We start from the raw sequence: 19,088 nt of genomic DNA, 5'->3' as shown, positions 1-19,088 counted from the left end.
AGCTGAAGAAGAAAATGAAAAAATTAAATGTAGGTACTGAGCATTGTAAAGTGGTAAATAGTTTGCATATTTGACTTTAGTTAAAAGGCTCTGGTTCTTAAGAAAAATCAGGTGTATTGCAGGGGAAATCTGGTGAGAAAAACTGGTACTCTGCATTGCTTTAGAGATCTGTGCACTTCTTGCTGTTACACACAACATTTACCTAGTAATCAGGCAGTGGATATTCCCAGTAATATACCCTGAGCTGGAGATCTCTAGGTTTTCTTTAAATGTCAGCAGTTAAGTTCTGAACTTCTCATTTTGTTGTTCTTTCACTGGTGGCTCAACAGGTACAATTTGTAGGTCAGTGGGAATGGACTTCATGGCCTTGTTTGGCTAGGTGCTTCCTTAGGAGCCGGGACTACTGACTAATGTTACTTTTCACGAGGCTCACAAACTAATTGTAGAAGCAGTTAGGAATAAACAACGCTTCGCAGTTTACTCTGGGACCTTGCCAAGCCTGTTAGTAATGGTGAGAAAAATAATATTTCCTTTCTCCCTTGTTGTACAGGTCACGTGGATTGCCGAAGCTGAAAGAGTCCCGTTCCCATGAGTCCCTGCTGAGCCCCGGCAGCGCGGTGGAGGCCCTGGATCTTGGGTCAGAAGAAAAAGTCTTTGTCAAACCACTTCACAGCAGTATCCTTGGACAAGACTTCTGCTTTGAGGTAAGGGAACGTTCTCCAAACACGGAGCCGATTATATGCTGTTGGGTCGGTCTGAGCCCGTGCAGAGCGCTGTTCTGTGTCTTTGTAATTGGAGAAGAGATCGGCTGCCAGAGCTGTACTGAGGTTTGGGTGGGGGCTGGCTAACCAGCGTGCAGTCTCAAAGTCCTTGAGGCTAATGGCATCAATCACTCAATGAAGGGGAATCTTCTTCAGTTATTGCGTATTCTAATTGGAAAAATCTTGTTAATTTGATAAGTATCTAAGCATTTGGAGTCTGCATGCAAATGTAAGGTTGAAACGTGCTATTATTCCTGAGCTGGGTGTTCATTCTTCCCAAATTCACCTAAAATTAAATTGAGAAAATACAGTGTAACTGAGAAATGTGATTTCCAGTCTGAACTCCCTCCCATTAGCTCAGCCCATTTCCTGATTGCTAAAGGAGAGGCTTCAGTAGCTGGGGACATGTCCACTGCACCGTAGAGCTGGATCCTCTTGCTGTTTCAGCACAAGCTGCAGCCCACCTTTGCTTGAGAAACAGGCTGTTGGTGCGAGCACAATCCTTACCTTCCAGCACGTTCACGTGTGCTGTTTGGATGTGTCTAAGGCCATTGTAATGCATTGTGGCAGGGGCGGTGGACAGTCAGTCTGCTCTCTCTTCAGCAAGGTTAGTCAGGTGTGTCTAACTTCTGGGACAAAGATCTGCTTACAACCCGGAAAACTGCTCTGGCAGAAAACCAGCAAATCAGGCTCTTCTCCCTCGAGACGGGTCCAGGAACTGTTCCTGTTTGCTTCAATCTTGTATTCTTTTGCTTGGAAGCACCTTCCAGCTTGCTTAGGTTTGGGGAGTGCAGTGAAAATACTGGCAACATCATAGCTCTGAGGCTGTTACCTCAAATTGCTTTTTAATTGTGTGCACAAATGAATGGGAAGAGTAAACGAAGCTTGTCAGGCCAAGCAAAAGTGAAAGAACCAAGGTGGATCACTCCTGCGTGAAAGCAGAGTTGTGCATGGCATCAAGGGGTGGAGCTGGATCAGAGCACAACTCCTTCGGTTTCTTTCAGCCTGTTCCTGTATCCTCCAAAATATTTTGTATTTCCTGAAGACACCATTTCCATTGTGCTTTGCCTTACATTAATACATTGCTCTGTCTTTGCACTGTTGGTAACCAAATCATCTGTCTCTGAGATTTACCAGGGAAAACTGCAAGTGTTTAATAATTATACATCAATTAGCAAGTGTTTAAAAAAATAAGTGGATGATTTAAGCCTTGCTTAAAAGTCTTTAAGAAGAGCTGTTCGTGCTCCCCTTATGTTTCTTTCTGCTTCCTGCTTTGTATTAATTTGAACTGACTTTTATTTTTCTCCCTGCATTTTTTGGGTCTTTTAACCTTTCCACATTCTAGATTCTCATATTGTTTTCCATCTTTTATTGTATTGACTTTGTTGCTCAAACATTGCTTATCTTCTCCCTTGCTTTTTGCAGCCCCTCACATGTCTTCTAGGCTTGCCTGAACTCTGCCTGTCATTTGTATCTTCCAGGTAACCTACTCCAGTGGCAGTAAATGCTTCAGCTGTTCCTCTGCAGCAGAGAGGGATAAGTGGATGGAAAACCTACGCAGAACAGTACAGCCGAATAAGGTAACAGAAACGGCGGAAATAAGATTACCAGGGGAATGGAGGTGATATGATTGGATTTTAGTCCAGTGTAACAGGGCTTCCCACAGATACATGCTCAATTAATTTAGTCTGGAGAGAAGTCCACTCATCAGTGTATGATAAGTTGCTGTGCACTGTTGTGTTGAGTGTAGTAGGTTAAACCTTTAATGAATAAATACCATGCCACCTTGCTTCCTCATCCCCAGGTGCCCACTTACGATGGTTCAGACTTGTTTTCTGATTCCATGTACTGCAGAAGAAATGGACACCGAGCTTCAAGATTTAATGTGGAGGCAGTTTGGGAAAAAAGAAAAAGGGATTTGAGCCAGAGTGAGAATGGGAGTCAGGTTATTGATTAGCTGGCAAACATCTGATAAGTCACCTCCATAGTTAGCAGCCACTTGGGAGGGACTTGCTAACAGTGCTCTTAAAATTATTCACAAGAGTAAACAACGCAGCATGCCCCACCAGACCAGCAGCTTTTGAGTGGCTCCTGTGCAGTGTTTGTTTTCCAAACCATTTCAAATACAGCTTTTTGAGAAGAAAAATGCTCTGCTCCCTACCTTTGACACGCAAAAGACAGTCCTTTGTCTCTACTTTAGAAAATGTTTGCTTTTCTAGAGATTCTGATTCTGAGGATCAAAGAATCTGAATGTGAATTCTGATTCTGTCCCTACCTTTGACGCAAAGGCAGCCATTTGCCACTTCTCTAGAAGACAAAATGTTCAGTTTGTTGTTTTTTTTAGAGATTGTGAATAAAAGCTGAGCTCTTTCTTCTGCACAGGACAACTGTCGTCGAGCTGAAAATGTGCTCCGTCTCTGGATCATTGAGGCAAAGGACCTGGCCCCCAAAAAGAAGTACTTCTGTGAGCTGTGCCTTGATGACACTCTCTTTGCCCGCACCACCAGCAAAACAAAAGCAGATAACATTTTCTGGGGAGAACACTTTGAGTTCTACGGTCTCCCACCTCTTCACAGCATCACAGTTCACATCTACAAGGATGTGGAGAAGAAGAAGAAAAAGGACAAGAACAACTATGTAGGCCTGGTCAACATTCCCATGGCCAGCGTAACTGGTCGCCAGTTTGTGGAAAAATGGTACCCAGTCAGCACCCCTACACCCAACAAGGGGAAATCAGGGGGTCCTTCCATTCGGATCAAGTCGCGTTACCAAACCATCACCATCTTGCCCATGGAGCAATACAAAGAATTTGCAGAGTTTGTTACCAGCAACTATACTATGCTCTGCTCTGTGCTGGAGCCCGTGATCAGCGTAAGGAATAAGGAAGAGATGGCTTGTGCCTTGGTGCACATTCTTCAGAGCACTGGGAGAGCGAAGGTAAGAATGGGTGGCCTCTGTGTAAATGCCTCTTGCTGATGATGGGTGCTACCTTCTCAGCTACTGCACTGTACAAGATAGGTGGTCTGGGCTGGCACAACCACAGCAACTGATGAGATAAGGCTGAGAAGAGGACCTCGGGAGTGTTTTTAAAGGTTTGGTCAATTACATCTACCAAGGAGGCATGTAGATAGGTACCATACTGACACAGATTAAGTGCCCGAGTTGATAAAAAGGTTAAAGATACCGCATACAAAGTGTTAGTGGCAGGACTGTATAATTTCATGTTGCTCTGAAAAATGAGGGCCTGCACTTCTGTGCTCAGGAACGTTTTCTGTATTTCTAAAGTCATGATACAGGATAAGAGATAAGTAAGCAAGAGTTAAATAATCCGGAGAATGGCTTCTATAAATATATCTCTAATACAGCAAGCAGCAGTATGCCATTGTTGATTCAGTGCTAAGTCAGCTAATCAGTGCAAACATTGATTTGGTCAGCATTTGAACAGCCATTTGGAGAATCCATACTCAGTTAATGGTGATCCTGTCTGCCCCAAGAATGTTATTAGGACTTTCGGGTGCGTGCTGCTGGTTCTCTGTGATGCAGCAATTGTAGTGAGCCCTGGGTTCTCTGAATGGATTGTGGGAGAATGTCCCGCAGGTCTCTAGAAATTCTGAGAAGCATTAACCAGCATTGACTGATCCAGATGCTGCCTGCCAAGTGGGTGTACGAGAGCAGTACCAAGCTGTAGCCAGCTTCTTCCAGTAATGAGAGCCAGACAAGCACCACCAAGCACAAGATAAAGAATTGGAGATATTGAAGAATGACCATAAGCAACAGCCGAGGGACAGCTTTATTATCTGCTCTGAAAACAATTTCATTATTTGCCACAATGCTTTCCTTCCTTTGCTTGGCATACATTTCTAAAAGGCCGGTGCTCAGTGGCAATGCATGGCAGGAGTTTGTTCCTTACCAACTTGTTTAGCTGATCTCGGGAAGTTGATAGCTGGGACAGCTCATATAGAGCTGTGTTGAAACCTCCCGGAAAGCATGCTCTGCTTTCCTGCAGTGCTCGGTAGATAAATTATCGTTATATCTTTGCCCTCCGTGTGCCTTTGTGTTTGAGTCTGTTTTTACTGGAAGCATTAAGTGGCTTAGGCTGCTGTAACCTTAATCTGCAAAGAAGGTACGTTTCCACCTCACATTGTGGTGGTGCTGATGCAGCTGGGTGTCCATGGTTTGCACCAGGTGAAAATAATTTTCTCCAGTCTTGAAAAGAAGCAGTAGTAAAGGATTGAAAAACAACAGTACTGAATGTATTTTTGATGTATTTTTATAATGTATAATTTGCTCTGGGTATTTTACATAAATATGCCAGCACTGCATTATGGTTTGTGTACATAATGGGGTTGTGAAACCTTGCTATAGCTCTCCTCAAACTGTGCTGCTGCTGTTTCCAGCAGAACCAGACAGTCACAGTTGTCACTCATATAGTTGTCACTCAGCTCTAATACAGGATGGTGTTTTATTTCTGGTTTTGTTTTAAGTTTTAGAAGAGAGTGGGGGGTGAGGTGAGATTATGGCTCCTCTCCTGGAGAATTTGGCAGTGGCTGACATTGGCTGTAGTGAAGCTCTGAGCATTTCTTGTGAAATGCTGAGCATCCTTGACTCGAGTTACCACCTCAGGAATAACAGAAGTATTAATGTAGAACTAGACCCTATATCAAGACTTTTCACTGTATCAAGACTTGCTGATCTTTCCTACCTGAGCCTTTGAAAACAATGCAAGTTAAGCCATATAGATCCACAGCAAGAATGTTAACTTTTTTCCTAAATCACTTTTCTTTTGTGAATTTAACTGTTGTAAGCAATTCTTCATACTTAAATTTCTCAAAGGGGTGAGAAGTTGTGTAGAACTTCCAACTTGAATTTTTAAATCCAATTTTATATGTAATATTCGGTATCAAAATATAAATGTACATTATCAGTTTGTTTCAGCAGACAAAGCCACCGATAACCAAACTAAGGAGGGTTTCTGTTCAGGATCTAAGCTTAGCTATAAAGGTTTTATTTTAGAGGCTTTTGCTTTTCCCTTTATCATCTGTGATTTGTATTTTATTTTTTGAGGAGCTCTAGCTATTTCCTCAGCCCATTACTAACGTTGCATCTGCGCCCCTTGTCCCAGGCTGGGCAGTTATTTCTGTAATCCTTTGGCTCCTCTGTCTTTCCTTCCTGGCTTCTGCAGTTAGCCTGGCATACTGGGCCTGGTTAAACTAACCTCCTGTCATTTCACCTATTTCTTCAGGACTTCTTGACGGATTTGGTGATGTCTGAGGTAGATCGTTGTGGGGAACACGATGTCTTGATCTTCAGGGAGAACACACTTGCTACCAAAGCTATTGAGGAGTACCTGAAGCTGGTAGGGCAGAAATACCTTCACGATGCACTAGGTAAGAAAGTACTGCTCACATGGAAAGGGCTGATCCTGCTGCAGAGAATCAGTCCAGCATTCCTGTTAGATGTTATTCCTTGTACCTGTACTGTATTACCCCATGAGTCTGGTGCTTTCCAGAGGCATGTGGTGAACCCTCTCCACGTGGGTTGGTGAAGTGGCAGAGTCACAATGTGGGTTTTTAGTTCCGCTACGTGACTAAAGCCTTATGCAGCTAGGTACGTTAAAGAATGTGGGATGGGAAGAAACTGCCTCAGCACTAAGCCCAGATGTCTGCTATCCAGATAGCAAAACATGCGTTGTCCGCTCTTGATGCCTTTCCTCTCTACAGAGGAAGGTGTAGCACCCAAGAAAAAGCTAACTTGATTTGATACAGCTGAGAACCTCTTAAAGTTTGCATCACCACATTATGTTTTTCTGGGTAACCTTTGTGTCTCTAGCTGTGATGAGGGGATATAACACTGCAATTGCTTAGTGAGCAACGGTTATTGTTCCATCTGTTCTATGAACAGGCTTAAAAAAGGAATTCTATCACCTCATTTAACGGTGGAAATGGAGTCCAGTACTTTGCATTGCGGCGTCAGGAATGAACATGGAATCGCGTGCAGTGAAATTAGGTAGAGATTTCAGAACAGTTAAGAATGTGAAACATATTTCACTAATCTTCTTTTATGTTAAAGAAGCTCCTGCAATCACTTCAAGACAAAGTGAACCACCTAGGGGGTTAGCTATAGCTAACAGCAAATGTTAGCTATGGTGTTAACATTCATTAGGTTTGAGTGCCCACCGTAGTGTTTGGGTTCAGTGGGTACGTAACAGGAAAGCTCATTTTGAGATGCTTCAGCTGCAGCTGTTGGTAATGCTGACACATTCCAGAGCAAGTGTTAGACTTGCTCAGCCCTTATCTGTGCCACAGAGCAATTAACTGATAAATGTTTGTGTTAACTGTCTAAACTGCTATGTGGTCCCAACAAAAGTCCTTGGACAAACATGGCAGGAGGGGATGAGGCCTCAGGGCTGCTGAGTAGCACAGAGCAGGAGACCAAGACACAGACTATCTAGGGAGCCTTCTGACTTTGTCCAGAGTGCTCTTCAGTCACCACATCCTGAAAACTGCCTGGCCATCCTGCGATGTCCTACTCCATCCCCCCCCCAACGGGGTCTTACTGTCCACTTACTGTGACAGGTTCTGATGACTGTACTACTTACTGTCCTCTCCCCACCAAAAGATTCTGCTCCAGCAATAAGCCCCTGTCCTGGAATTACCGTACATGCAACTAATATCGCAATAAAGAGCATTAAAACATGTGTGCCCCTCTATGGTTAGCTTTTACCAACTCCACACAGCTTTTGTTATCCAAGTTTGCACAGTGAGCCACCCTGTTGTTTCTTGGATGAAGCAAGCTTTGGAAACTGATACAAGGGAAACAAGATCAGGCCAAAGCCAAGTCCCACACCACATCCTTTCACCAAAAAAAAACAAAACAAAAAGCCACCAGCTTGCTTTCCCAGCAGTCTCACTTGTTCTCAGCAATCTCAGATGCTGGCAAGTCATCAAGGCGTTAGTTGGCTAAATTAGTCAGTGCTCCAAGGGTCAGTATAGTCGGGTCTGTGATTATATGCATTTTGGGAATGTTTTAAGCGTAATGAGTCTGTTCTGGTAGTCTTATTCTCATGGGTGGAACCACTGAGCACAAGTCACAGGCCTAGGCTCTCGCTGGTGGGGATAAGTAAGCAGCATATTGCTTTGGGGATAAGTAAGCAGCACATTGCTTTGTGTTATGCTTTTCAGCAGACTGAGTGATCAGCTTTGGGACCACTATATTACATTTGACTGCAAGCCCTTTAAAGTGCAGTAATTATGTTAAAATATTTTAAAATTAATGACTTATAATGTATCATTTAGAATATTGGTGCTGAGTGACGAGATTACAAGAAATCAAAAATTCCCCTAAGGTCACCTAGCCCAGGGCAAGGTTGTTCATGACAATACACTCGTCTGATTCTTTGTCAAGTTTTAAATTGTCTTTAGTCATTTTGCTCAAATGCCATATCCTTTGAAAGGATCAACAACATTATGCTTAGTGTTAGCTGTTTAATACATCTGTAAGAGCATTTTGGTGTCTGATTAAGGAAGGGCCTTGTGGACCACAGAGAGAATGTTTCAAATGTGTTTAAGAGAGAAAATACAGCCAGCAAATAACAGACAAAACAGAATTGGCTTATACCGAAACGATGTCAAAAGTTTAGTAAATAAGTGATCTAGATGTCCTCAGCAGAAATTTTTTGGATCCCAACAAAAGAGCTTAAGAAAAAGTGCCACCTGCTTTGCTTGCAAGAGCAGTGCTGACTGAAGATGGCAGTGGCTGGGGGGGCCACTAAGGGTTTTTATAAAAAATAATAATAAAATTAAATAAATAAAAACAACACCTTTGCACAAACAAGCCTTTTGGCGTTAGCTTAGAGCCAGCTATATCTTCTGAGGAGATGAACTTAAAAGACGTTGAATCATGAACGAATAAAGGGGTTTTGTCTAATGAACAACAGTGGTTTAAAAAGCTCATGGTGTGCTAGCAGAGACAGGAGAACTAGTAAGTAGCTTATTCCAGTTCATCAGACACAGGAAACTTCATCTGGTTTTGTATGTGTCCAGTGCCTGTTGTGATGCTGTAAGAGGAGAATGACAGAAATGCAAAGGATTCTGAATGATAGAAGCAACAAAAACGTTGTAAGATGCTAATAAAAGAGGTTGAGCATACTGGTAGTATTTATCTAGTACTCAGGTATTCCTCTTATTCAAGAGCAAGGTGAATAAAATTAAAAAAACAAAACAAAAACAGTAAATTTAAAAATAAGCAAAATAAATACCATTGTCGAGTGTATTTCCTGCAGAAATTATGAAGACAAATATTGCAGCTTCATTTTTCAGGCTGTGGAAAATTTTATGCTTGATAATGCGGTTTGAGTACAAAGTCAAATCCTGTTCTTTAGGCTATAAACGAAGTGTCCGCAGGGGTTATAAGCAAAGCTGTCCTGTTATTGTGCCTCTGTCTGGGGGCAGCAAGGGCACGGGAGGCTGAAGCATTAGAGCACCAGTCGTCTGATCTGGTACGGCAAACGCTGTGTTCTGAAAGAGCTGGGAAGAGTCGTGTCCCCAACATCTGGTGTCTGGAGACTGTACTGCAGACACAGAGAGGAGAGGAGGCAGTTGCCAAGGAAAGGCATAAACAGGATTTAAAGGTGTGTCAAGGAGGTTTTTCATGTAATTACCCTGGTTTGTCATCCTCTTCCCTTTGTCCAGGGGAGTTTATCAAGGCTTTGTATGAGTCAGATGAAAACTGTGAAGTGGATCCCAGCAAATGTTCATCCAGTGAATTAACAGATCATCAGAGCAACCTGAAAATGTGTTGTGAGCTGGCCTTCTGCAAGATTATCAATTCTTACTGGTGAGGCATCTCCCCTCCCCTTCTCCCCTGCTAGGTCATTTGCTCATAAGGTGTCCACTCCTCTACAGAAGAGGAAACAGCAGTTGTACAGGGAGGTAGCATAGACCCATCTATCTTCTGAGACTGCCTTCATTTCTTTCCCTCACTACCTTACTACATGGGAGACAATATTGCAGGTGGAACCTGTGCCCAAAACAGAGTGTTGCGGTCCAATGCACCAGACCCAACAGGAGCTTCTGCTGAAGTAATCTGCCAAGGAAACAAATAGTGAAGTGTGACGAGAAAGGAGGGAATCAGTGAGAAGATAACAGCTTACTTTGAGCTTGGAATAAAAAGCTGAAAGTTTTGGTATTTATAAAAGACCTTCAGACCTTTTAGATCTGTAAAACTGTAGAGGAAAACAAAGGGAGGAATCATTGGCTGAAAGATTTCTATTAATCTCTGCTTCTGAGTATCATTGAAAGAAGAGTCTTTCTGCTTCAGGGTGAAGCACATGTGAAGCATTGAGAGCGCTTAACAAGCAGGATAATAATTGTAGTTACAGAGATGAGTTCAGTTTGTTTTTAATATCCTAACACCCTGTTTGCTCCTGAGTAGCAATGGATAGGTAGTACTTAGCTGGTAAATCTGTGTGTCTGAGAAAGGCTTCACTTAACATATATAAAAAGGGATGCTTTAAGGAGTACTTAAGTATCACCAGATTAAATGGGGATCCAAGAATAGATGCCTAATGACATTTCTTAGCCTAGAGGGGGAAAAAAAAAAAAAAGCCGATTATGATTTCTCACAGATAATTATTTCAGGTGATTGATCATCAGTTCAACTTGTTACAACTCATTGCCCGTGCAATTTTATTTCCTGGTTTATTGTTTTTCAGCGTGTTCCCTCGTGAGCTGAAGGAGGTGTTTGCATCTTGGAAGCAGCAGTGCCTGAGCAGGGGCAAGCAGGACATCAGTGAACGGCTGATCAGTGCTTCCCTCTTCCTCCGCTTCCTGTGCCCTGCCATCATGTCCCCCAGCCTCTTCAGCCTCATGCAGGAGTATCCTGATGACCGGACATCTCGCACACTCACGCTCATTGCTAAAGTCATTCAGAATCTCGCCAATTTTGCTAAGTAGGTGGTGACAACAAAAATGAAATCTGTGCCACTAGGGCTGCAAGTCACTCTAGGTTACTACGGAGCAAGGAGAGCCCTGCTTGTAGTTGTGTCTGCAGCAAACAAGACAGCTTTAGAAAGGAAAAAACTTCTTATTTAGATGTGAACCTTGTTCTCACTGGGACACCTCAGTGTTGAGAGGGAAAGATTCTCCTTTTCACATGCAGATTTGGGTTATGTTGAATTCAGTAGAGGGACACCATATGAAACCAGGAATAGTGGTGTGCACTAGCACGTCAGTGTTTATGCTATTGCAAAAGAAAGAAAGAAAAAAAAAAAAAGACTATTCCCACCAAGGAACTTGACTTTCTCACTTCCCTCCTCCAAAATTCCTAGCTGAATTATACAAAGGGCATGCTTCTTGCAGACAGGGGAGAAAGGATGACTGGGGTGGGGGTGAGGAGGCAAGATGTCTTGAGCCCCTTGTTCATAATACAATCAACAAGTTACTAGTATTTAAAACAGTCTAAAAACAGTGAATCTCTTAAATGGTTCTTTTTTCTTTTCCCCCTCTTCAGAAAGGGAGGTCTAAAGTTAAGCATTTCACAGTTGTCTGCAAGCACTTATACTCTGTATTTGTCTGGAGGTTATTGACTGGGTTTCCCCAACTCCCCTTTCTTGCAGGTTTGGGAATAAGGAAGAGTATATGGCCTTCATGAATGACTTTTTGGAACATGAGTGGGGGGGAATGAAGCGTTTCCTCCTGGAGATCTCTAATCCAGATACCATCTCAAACATGCCTGGATTTGAGGGCTACATCGACCTGGGCAGAGAGCTCTCAGTTTTGCATTCCCTCTTATGGGAGGTTGTGTCCCAACTTGATAAGGTAAAGCAGGCTGGAGGCCCGGGTGGTTGTATCGTAGCAACTGTAAACACTGGGAAACATCAAGGGAGCTGCTGAAGCCTGCTTTGGGGATAACTTACTCAACAGCTTTTGAGAGGAATGTTTGATAATGGTATTTCACAAGTGCTCTTTCTGTGATTCCAGATCAAGGCTTAAAGCAGAGCATGTGAAGTGGTTGGGCTTCAGCAGCAGTGCAAACACTCTGCAGAGCCTTAAGTGAGGCTGGGTGTTAAATGGTGGAAAGGGCAACGCTTAGAAGTAGGCCTGGAATTCCCTGTGCAGCCGGTTTTCTCATAAATGATCTGGAAAAAAGGGAGGGTGTTTGGATGGAAAATTAAAATCTTACAGGGCCCTTTTTGATGCTAATGGAGGTACTTTGCTGCACACCAGGCCCTACTTTACTCCTCTGGTGGAGTAATGTGTTGGCCAGGCAGAACTGTTCTCATTAAACACCTGATCCAAAGCCAGCTGAGATGTTCTCATTTCTGCAGTCTTTGGATTAGGTTTTAATATATAAGAGGGTGCCTTGTAAAAACCTGGTTCCACTCTCAGTTTTATCCTGTAACAAAAGCAAGATGCTTTCTGCCCCTGTGCTGTGCCGGGGTCGGATACATTTTCCAGACTCCATTCTGCTGATCACAATAGACGCTCACTGCCAACTGTAAGCATTATTTCCATTTAGCTATAGAAAGAGAAGAGATGCTAGTTTCTTCCTTAGCTATGTGGTTTTGCAGGATCCAAAATCATTAAAACCTTGATAGCAAAGGTACTTGATAAGACCCAGAAAAGCTGAGCCGTGCATCATCATTTTTTTTTGCAAGTACTTGGAACTATTCCATATTATAATTTTTAGAGGTGCATTATTTTGTCCATATTCCATTTATATTATTCTCTTTCTTTTAAAACTGAAGAGATGAGGTGACTTGCAATGCATTCTTCATATTTTTATTGCACTGATGTTTGCCAAAGTAGTGATTTGTTTGGTTTCTGTTTTCTCACTGTACATTATTTAAAGCAGAAAACAAAAAACTGAGCTTGCTGCATCAGAGTAAATAGAAATGTCCTTGACTCAAAAAGACAACATATGTTAATATTAGGTAATTGTTGTTCGATAACAATTTATGGTCTTGTTTGTCCATTTCCCCCACACATGCACGCAGCATACATTCAAAATGTCGCAGGCAGTAAAGTCTGCTATAGAGACAGTTCAGCAGCCTCAGGAAAACAAGCAAAGTGAGCACTCAAGACCAGTTCCTCCAATCCTATAAATCGGGTAAGCCCACCAATGTAGGGAACACTGCCATCTTTTCAGCTTTCCATCCTTCCAGCTGCTCAAGCGTCAGGTCAAGAGAAACCCAGCTCCAAACCTTAGAAGTGCAAATGGATCTTTGCATTTAGCCCTTGCATTTAGGGAGCTGCTTTCTGAGTGTAAAAGTCATAAATATCTTAAAGGGAGGAGCCGCACCTGGCTAAGCCATCAAAGCAGATCTGCTTTGCCCTTTCTGTAGGTTAGATGCTTGGATCTATCCTAACCAGCCCTTGGGGGCTAGTGTAGTAGCTTGCTACGAGAAGAATGAAGGGCTAAAGTTACAGTGCAATAGCGCTTTACTGCAGGTAATGACTGGGAAATGATGAGAGAACCTCTGAGATTTTAATAGGTGCAGAAGAAGTGCTGTAAGAAAGTGAATGTAAAGAGACCTCTCTCTAGGGTTGAACCAACTGAGTATCTGCCTACAGGAAAAATAAGGATAGCTTTGAAAAGACAGTGGTCTTTGCAGCAAGGTTTTACCTTATGGTACACCTCCAGCACTTTCACCCTCTTCCTTTAGACCCAAGAGGCTGTGGGTGCCCTGTAGATGATGTAACCAGCGGTGACCCAAAGGGGGAGAAAAATAAAGAGCCTGTATGAGCAGCCTTGCTCGCTGGAGTGTCAGCTGCCCTTCTCCTGGGCCTAGGCAATGCTGAGCAAATATGTAACTGAACAAAAAGCTGTGTGTTTAATCTCAGGCTGATGTGATAATGTTGGGATGAGGATCACTGATGTTCTCGTGAAGTTTTTTTTAGGTAGGAAAGAATGCCTTAATTTTTGATAACAAGTTGCTACAGAAGGTGGCATCAGCAGAGGATGCCAAAATACAAAGGCTTATGAATGAAATCTTCCCCTTTTCCCATCTCCCTCAACCCCTGCAATTCTCTCATGATCCCCGTGAATGCCGCATCCCCTTGTCTGTTGGCATGCATTTCCTTTACCACATGACACCCTTTGCCTGGAAAGTACCCCCACTAGCTGAATCTGTAGTCTCTGAATGCCCTTTAATGAGTAGATACCATAGTTTTCACTTTGCCCTTACCCAGCCTGGACTTAGTTTGCTTTGCATGATAGTTTTGCATTGGAATGGCCATAGTTCTGTTTTGTTGAGCATGATTTTTATTTTTGGGGGTCAATCCTAATTTCTTTTCTATTTCCTTTTCTTTCCTCAATGTCTGCTGCACCCCGTTTCGTCTCCTCCATCCATCTCGTCGTCGTGGTTACGCTGCTCCGTAACACTGCATACGGCCCTGGCACACCCGCACACAACCACCCACCCTCCTTCCTTCCACCTCCACCCCTCCGCCTCTGTGCATCGTTATCAAAAAAAACTGGCGGATGTCGCGGTGCTTGTTGTCCAATTAGGGTGAAAATTCCTTCCTACAGGCGACCGTGGCAAAACTGGGACCCCTTCCTCGTATTCTTGCCGACATCACCAAATCAATGACCAACCCTACGCCAATACAGCAGCAGCTGAGGCGTTTCACTGAGCACAGCTCTAGTCCAAACGTCAGTGGCAGTCTCTCCTCAGGGCTTCAGAAGATATTTGAGGACCCCACTGATGGGTATGTAACAGCCAGAGCCCACGGGGACGTGCGGGGAGAAGGGACCTGTTGAGGACCAGCCTTTAAGAGTTGGGAACTTCTCCTGAGTTGTCTGCCCAGCCCAGCTGCAGCAGCAGGGAATTTGGGCCTCTGTGCCTCGGGAATACTCGCTGCCAGTACGAGGTGCACAAGGTGGCACTTGAGATCTGAAGCTCTTTACTTACCCAGGGCTCAAACACCTTGCTGAAAGTCAGTAACTTCAGCTGCTAAAAAGCAGTCTTGCTGTTAATCTGAAGCAAAAAGCTGGCACGTGGCAGAACTGCCGAAGAGCTTGGGTATCGTGGTCTCTGTGCAGTTTCTGTGCTGATAGGTACTAGGGCCAGTTCTGACACGTGGACATGTCTGTCCTCTAGACCTACAGGAGCCTTCAGGCAACTCCTGCTGAATTTTGAAACGTAGGTGAAGGGTTAAATGGAAACTGAGCTGCTCTGAAGTCTTGATGGAAATAAGTGTCTAAAGGGGAAGGATTTGGTGGGGATGGTTTGCATTTCACCTGTGAAAAATAAAGATGAAGCACTGCTTGAATCAAACTTAATTTTCAAAGATAAGCAGTAATTAAGGAAGAGTGTGTTCTGACTTGAACACAGAGAGCTCATGAAAGGAAATCCAGTTCCTTGAAGCTTTCAGAGCAGGGGAGGGAGGGTTAAATGAGGTAAGGAGGCTTCTCTGGGACAGGTCTCTCAGGGTCTTGGCTGCTTAAAATTAACTGAATTCCTTTCCTCTCGGCAGTGACTTGCATAAGCTGAAGTCTCCAACCCAGGAAAACGTGGATGGATATTTTAGGGGCAAGACCTTACTGCTGGTTCAGCAGGCATCCACCCAGAGCATGACTTACTCAGATAAGGATGAAAGGGAAAGCATCTTGCCCAACGGACGTAGCATTTCCCTCATGGACCTGCAGGATCCTCACACGGCTCACAGTGACCACGCTTCTATCATGCACGACGTGCCTTTGCGTTTGGCCGGCAGCCAGCTCTCCATCACCCAGGTGGCCAACATCAAACAGCTGTGGGAAGCTCAGAGCACACCCCAGAGCGCGCCCCAGGTGCGGAGGCCCCTGCACCCAGCTTTGAACCAACAGGGCAGCCTCCAGCCGCTGTCCTTCCAGAACCCCGTTTACCACCTCAACAACCCTCCTCCGCCGATGCCCAAGGCCTCTGTGGACTCCAGCCTGGAGAACCTGAGCACCGCCAGCTCCCGCAGCCGAAGCAACAGCGAAGACTTCAAGCTCAGCGGGCCCAGTAACAGCAGCATGGAGGACTTCACCAAGCGCAGCACGCAGAGCGAGGACTTCTCCAGGCGGCACACGGTCACGGACAAGCACGTCCCCATCGCCTTGCCCCGCCAGAACAGCAGCAGCCAAGCGCAGATCCGCAAAATGGACCAAGGGCTGGGCGCCCGGGCCAAGGCACCGCAGTCCTTGCCGCACAGCGCGTCCTTGCGGAGCACGGGCAGCATGTCGGGGGTGTCGGGGGCCATGGTGACCGAGCCCATCCAGAACGGGAGCCGGTCCCGGCAGCAGTCCTCCTCCTCCAGAGAGAGCCCTGTCCCCAAGGTGAGGGCGATTCAGAGGCAGCAAACGCAGCAGGTAAGGAAAGCCTTTTCCCAGGCAGTTTCTGCTTTGATGTTTAGCTGGTTGCTGCGCTGGCCATCGAGGCTTTTTGATCTAAATGGAGCTGAATCAGTACTGGCTGATGGGATGGTGGCATTTAAACAAGTGGCCAATAATAAGGGTGAATGAACAGTCATGCTTGTTACCATTACAAGCCTGGTAAGCCTAGCGTGCATATTATTTCTGGTCCTTTTTGCACTGAAGTTAAAAAAAAAAAAAAAACTTTTGCATTTACTAAGGTAGCAGCACACCTTAAAAGAAATGAAACTTGAAAATTTTCCCGAATAAAAAAGTAGAAGCAGCTTTGTTCCAAAGGGTAGTTAAGATTGTCACGGGAGAATGCATTGCCCTGTGGTGCTAATTTAAAAGCATAGCTACCTAAAAACACAGAATAAACAAAGATGAAATATCATGGACTAAGCTGCTGCCAAAATAATAAATAAGTAGAGTTGTCTAAGTGTGGAGAGACCTATATTTCACCATGATGCAACAACCTACTCTGGCCCCAAATAAATACTGTTTTTTATTAATCATCCCAAACTATGAGTAATGCAAACACTTTCTGGAAAGGAGTGTTTGTATGTACCAGTTCCTAATACACCTTATCAGCTCATAGACAACTGTAAATTAAGATTTCCCTATCAAAAAAAAACAACATTCCTTAACCTTGGAAAAGAAATGTTGTGATTTGCTGTGTATGAAAAGCATTTGCTATGTTCACTATTAAAGAGGAAACTAAGTATTTAAATACTCGATGCTGCAGCGAAGGTAGAAAATGTCTTGACTGCAGGTCAGAGGGAAGGTGGTTGTTTTCAGACATCTCCTGTTGGTACGTACAGCTGGGCAGGGTGAGGCTCTCAAAGGCAACACCTGTGCTGTTCCCTGGGGCTAAGTGTTTTCTTCTGTGGTCACTGCAGGGGTAAACACGGGACTGTTTGATTTACCTTAACAGCTTCAGAAGGACATTTTTTTAAGCTGTGGCTTTCCACAAGACCAAGGAAGGATGCTGCCTCTGCAAGGAGGCATGAGCTTCAGCAGCAAAAAGTTGCAGCCCCTGAGGCTGCACCGTGCTGCCCGTGCAGCTCCATCTGCAAGAAGCAGGAGGTTGTGATCCTCCTCACTGGAGTAGCCCTGCTGGCAAAGGTGCCGCTGGAGACGTGGTTGTGCAGGGGAAGGATTTGGCTTATAAGGCAAAGCTGGCAGAAGAACTTAGTTGCCAGCATAAGGTCCTGCTCTGCTGAAGGCTTTCCAGGTATCCTTGTAGCTTTCCTGGCAAACCCTCCTGAGTGTTACAGTCTAAACGAGATGGTGCCTGGGAACCCAGGGGCAATCAGGGCTTCAAAACTACTTTGATACCTGAAGTTCATTACAGCACAAGGAGATCAGAAGCACTGAATCACAAAGCCAAGGCTGTTACGCCAAGTTAGTAATACCAAAGATGTAATTGCTTGTTATTTGAAGTGCGTGTGTTTGCGTCCTCCCTTTGAGCATGTGTTTTGCGTTTGGGCAAGGAAGGGTTGCTAGGTAAAGCATATTGGATTGCAGCTAAACCTAGCACAGAGGTGGTAGGAGTTTGGGATACAGGTAACAAGGCAGCCTCCCTTGCTGCTCTCAGGGCCCCTGCGAGCACCTGGGCTGGCTGATCTGCTGTGGTTTATGGTACGGCCCTGGGTCCTCACCGAAAGCGCCGGGGAGCTGGGGCCTTTCCTCAGGGCTTGTTAGAGGGAAGGGCCTGGACAGATACGTGGAGAGGCTTTGCCTTGGGGGCGTCAGGATGAGGAAGGAGCAGGAAGAACAGACAGTTGTGGTCCCCAGCCTTCACATGTACACCTTTCACAGGTGGCTTCTGCCCTCTGTATTTACAAGAAACACTCCGTCCCCTGCTTGCTGCCTCCCTCTTGGTCAGTGTTCATCCTTCCACTGCCGACTGCAGCTGCCCAAATAAATCAGGTACCTGGGGAGACTGGCTCCAGGGCAGTCTCCTCCCTCTCTCTTGTATGCAGCGTGCGTCTCCTTATTTTTCCACTCTCCTTCCCATGCTAATTGTTTTCACTGGATTCATTAGAGTGCTTGCTCCCACTGTAGAGAAATCAATTTGTTCTTTCCTTCCCCACACCCTTGAGAATGTCTTGAGTTGTGCCAAATTGAGTGGCCAACATTTTTTTTTGAGGCAAATTCCATTGCGTCCTTTTAATTGCAAATCGTGTTGTGGAATTCTGCTCTTATTTAAAAAAAAAAAGAAAGCGAGGAGAGAGAAGTTGGGCATGTTCTTTCTAGGCATGCTTTGTGGGCGTCATAATTATTAGACTCTGTTCTCCACAAGTCCCATTTGTTTCTGAATGTAGAGTGAGGCCCTTTGTTCGCTGGGAGAGGTCAGCTTTTGCCTTCCATTTCCATTTAGTAGGTAGGTGGGAACAGAAATGTCAGTGTGTTCCTCTGGAAGGGAGGCAAAGAGGGAAATTAATACATGTTCCTAGCGGGTGTTTTCTTTTTTCTTCTCTATTAAGAGTAAATCATAAACCTTTGGCATCTGAAGTACTCGCCATCCTCTTGGTCTTCGTGAGCTTTCTGAGCATGGCTGCTGAAAGCACTCGGTGCTGCAGCTCAAAGGTGGTTTGGGGAGGTTCGCTGGGGCCCAGTGGTCTGTTGCAGGGCAATTCCCAAAGTCCTTGCCTCGGAGGAGAGCCTGCTGGTGACAGAGCCCCGCACTGTGTGGGGTGTCCCATCCCACGGCTGCCGAGAGAAGTCTCACCGAAGGAGCCTGGCCAAGCTGAAAGGGGCTGATAGCCTTTCCTTCCCTCCCAGGCTAAAGCCTCTGCCTAAAACCGTGCATTTTTCCCCAATTCCTCCCCCTTTCCTTTGCGTTCGTACCTGTCCTTGCTCAGGCTCTTCCCAGAGCTGGAGTCCTCAGGGCAGTGGAGCCGCTGCAGCTGCTGCAGGACGTGCAAAAGCCCCCAGATGGAGGAG

The 19,088-nt window shown here is 44.9% G+C and overlaps 1 protein-coding gene across 9 annotated transcripts in view; it reads left to right on the top strand.

Annotated features, from left to right (window-relative positions):
- RASAL2 (RAS protein activator like 2) overlaps positions 1-19,088 on the top strand; it is a 175,159-nt gene that overhangs the window by 142,846 nt on the left and 13,225 nt on the right. For 7 of the 9 annotated variants that reach the window (XM_082765616.1, XM_082765617.1, XM_082765619.1 and 4 more), the window contains 9 exons: positions 551-704; positions 2,243-2,341; positions 3,144-3,698; positions 6,004-6,148; positions 9,452-9,596; positions 10,474-10,710; positions 11,377-11,578; positions 14,271-14,470; positions 15,239-16,097. In XM_082765616.1, the coding sequence (XP_082621742.1) occupies positions 551-704; positions 2,243-2,341; positions 3,144-3,698; positions 6,004-6,148; positions 9,452-9,596; positions 10,474-10,710; positions 11,377-11,578; positions 14,271-14,470; positions 15,239-16,097 (2,596 nt within the window). The remainder of the gene's footprint in view (positions 1-550; positions 705-2,242; positions 2,342-3,143; positions 3,699-6,003; positions 6,149-9,451; positions 9,597-10,473; positions 10,711-11,376; positions 11,579-14,270; positions 14,471-15,238; positions 16,098-19,088) is intronic. The other 2 variants (XM_082765618.1, XM_082765621.1) reach the window with 1 other exon arrangement.

This window comes from Aythya marila (genome assembly GCF_965140915.1).
Source record: "Aythya marila genome assembly, chromosome: 8".
NCBI classification, from domain to species: domain Eukaryota; kingdom Metazoa; phylum Chordata; class Aves; order Anseriformes; family Anatidae; genus Aythya; species Aythya marila.
This window is presented reverse-complemented; position numbering and strand designations above follow the sequence as displayed.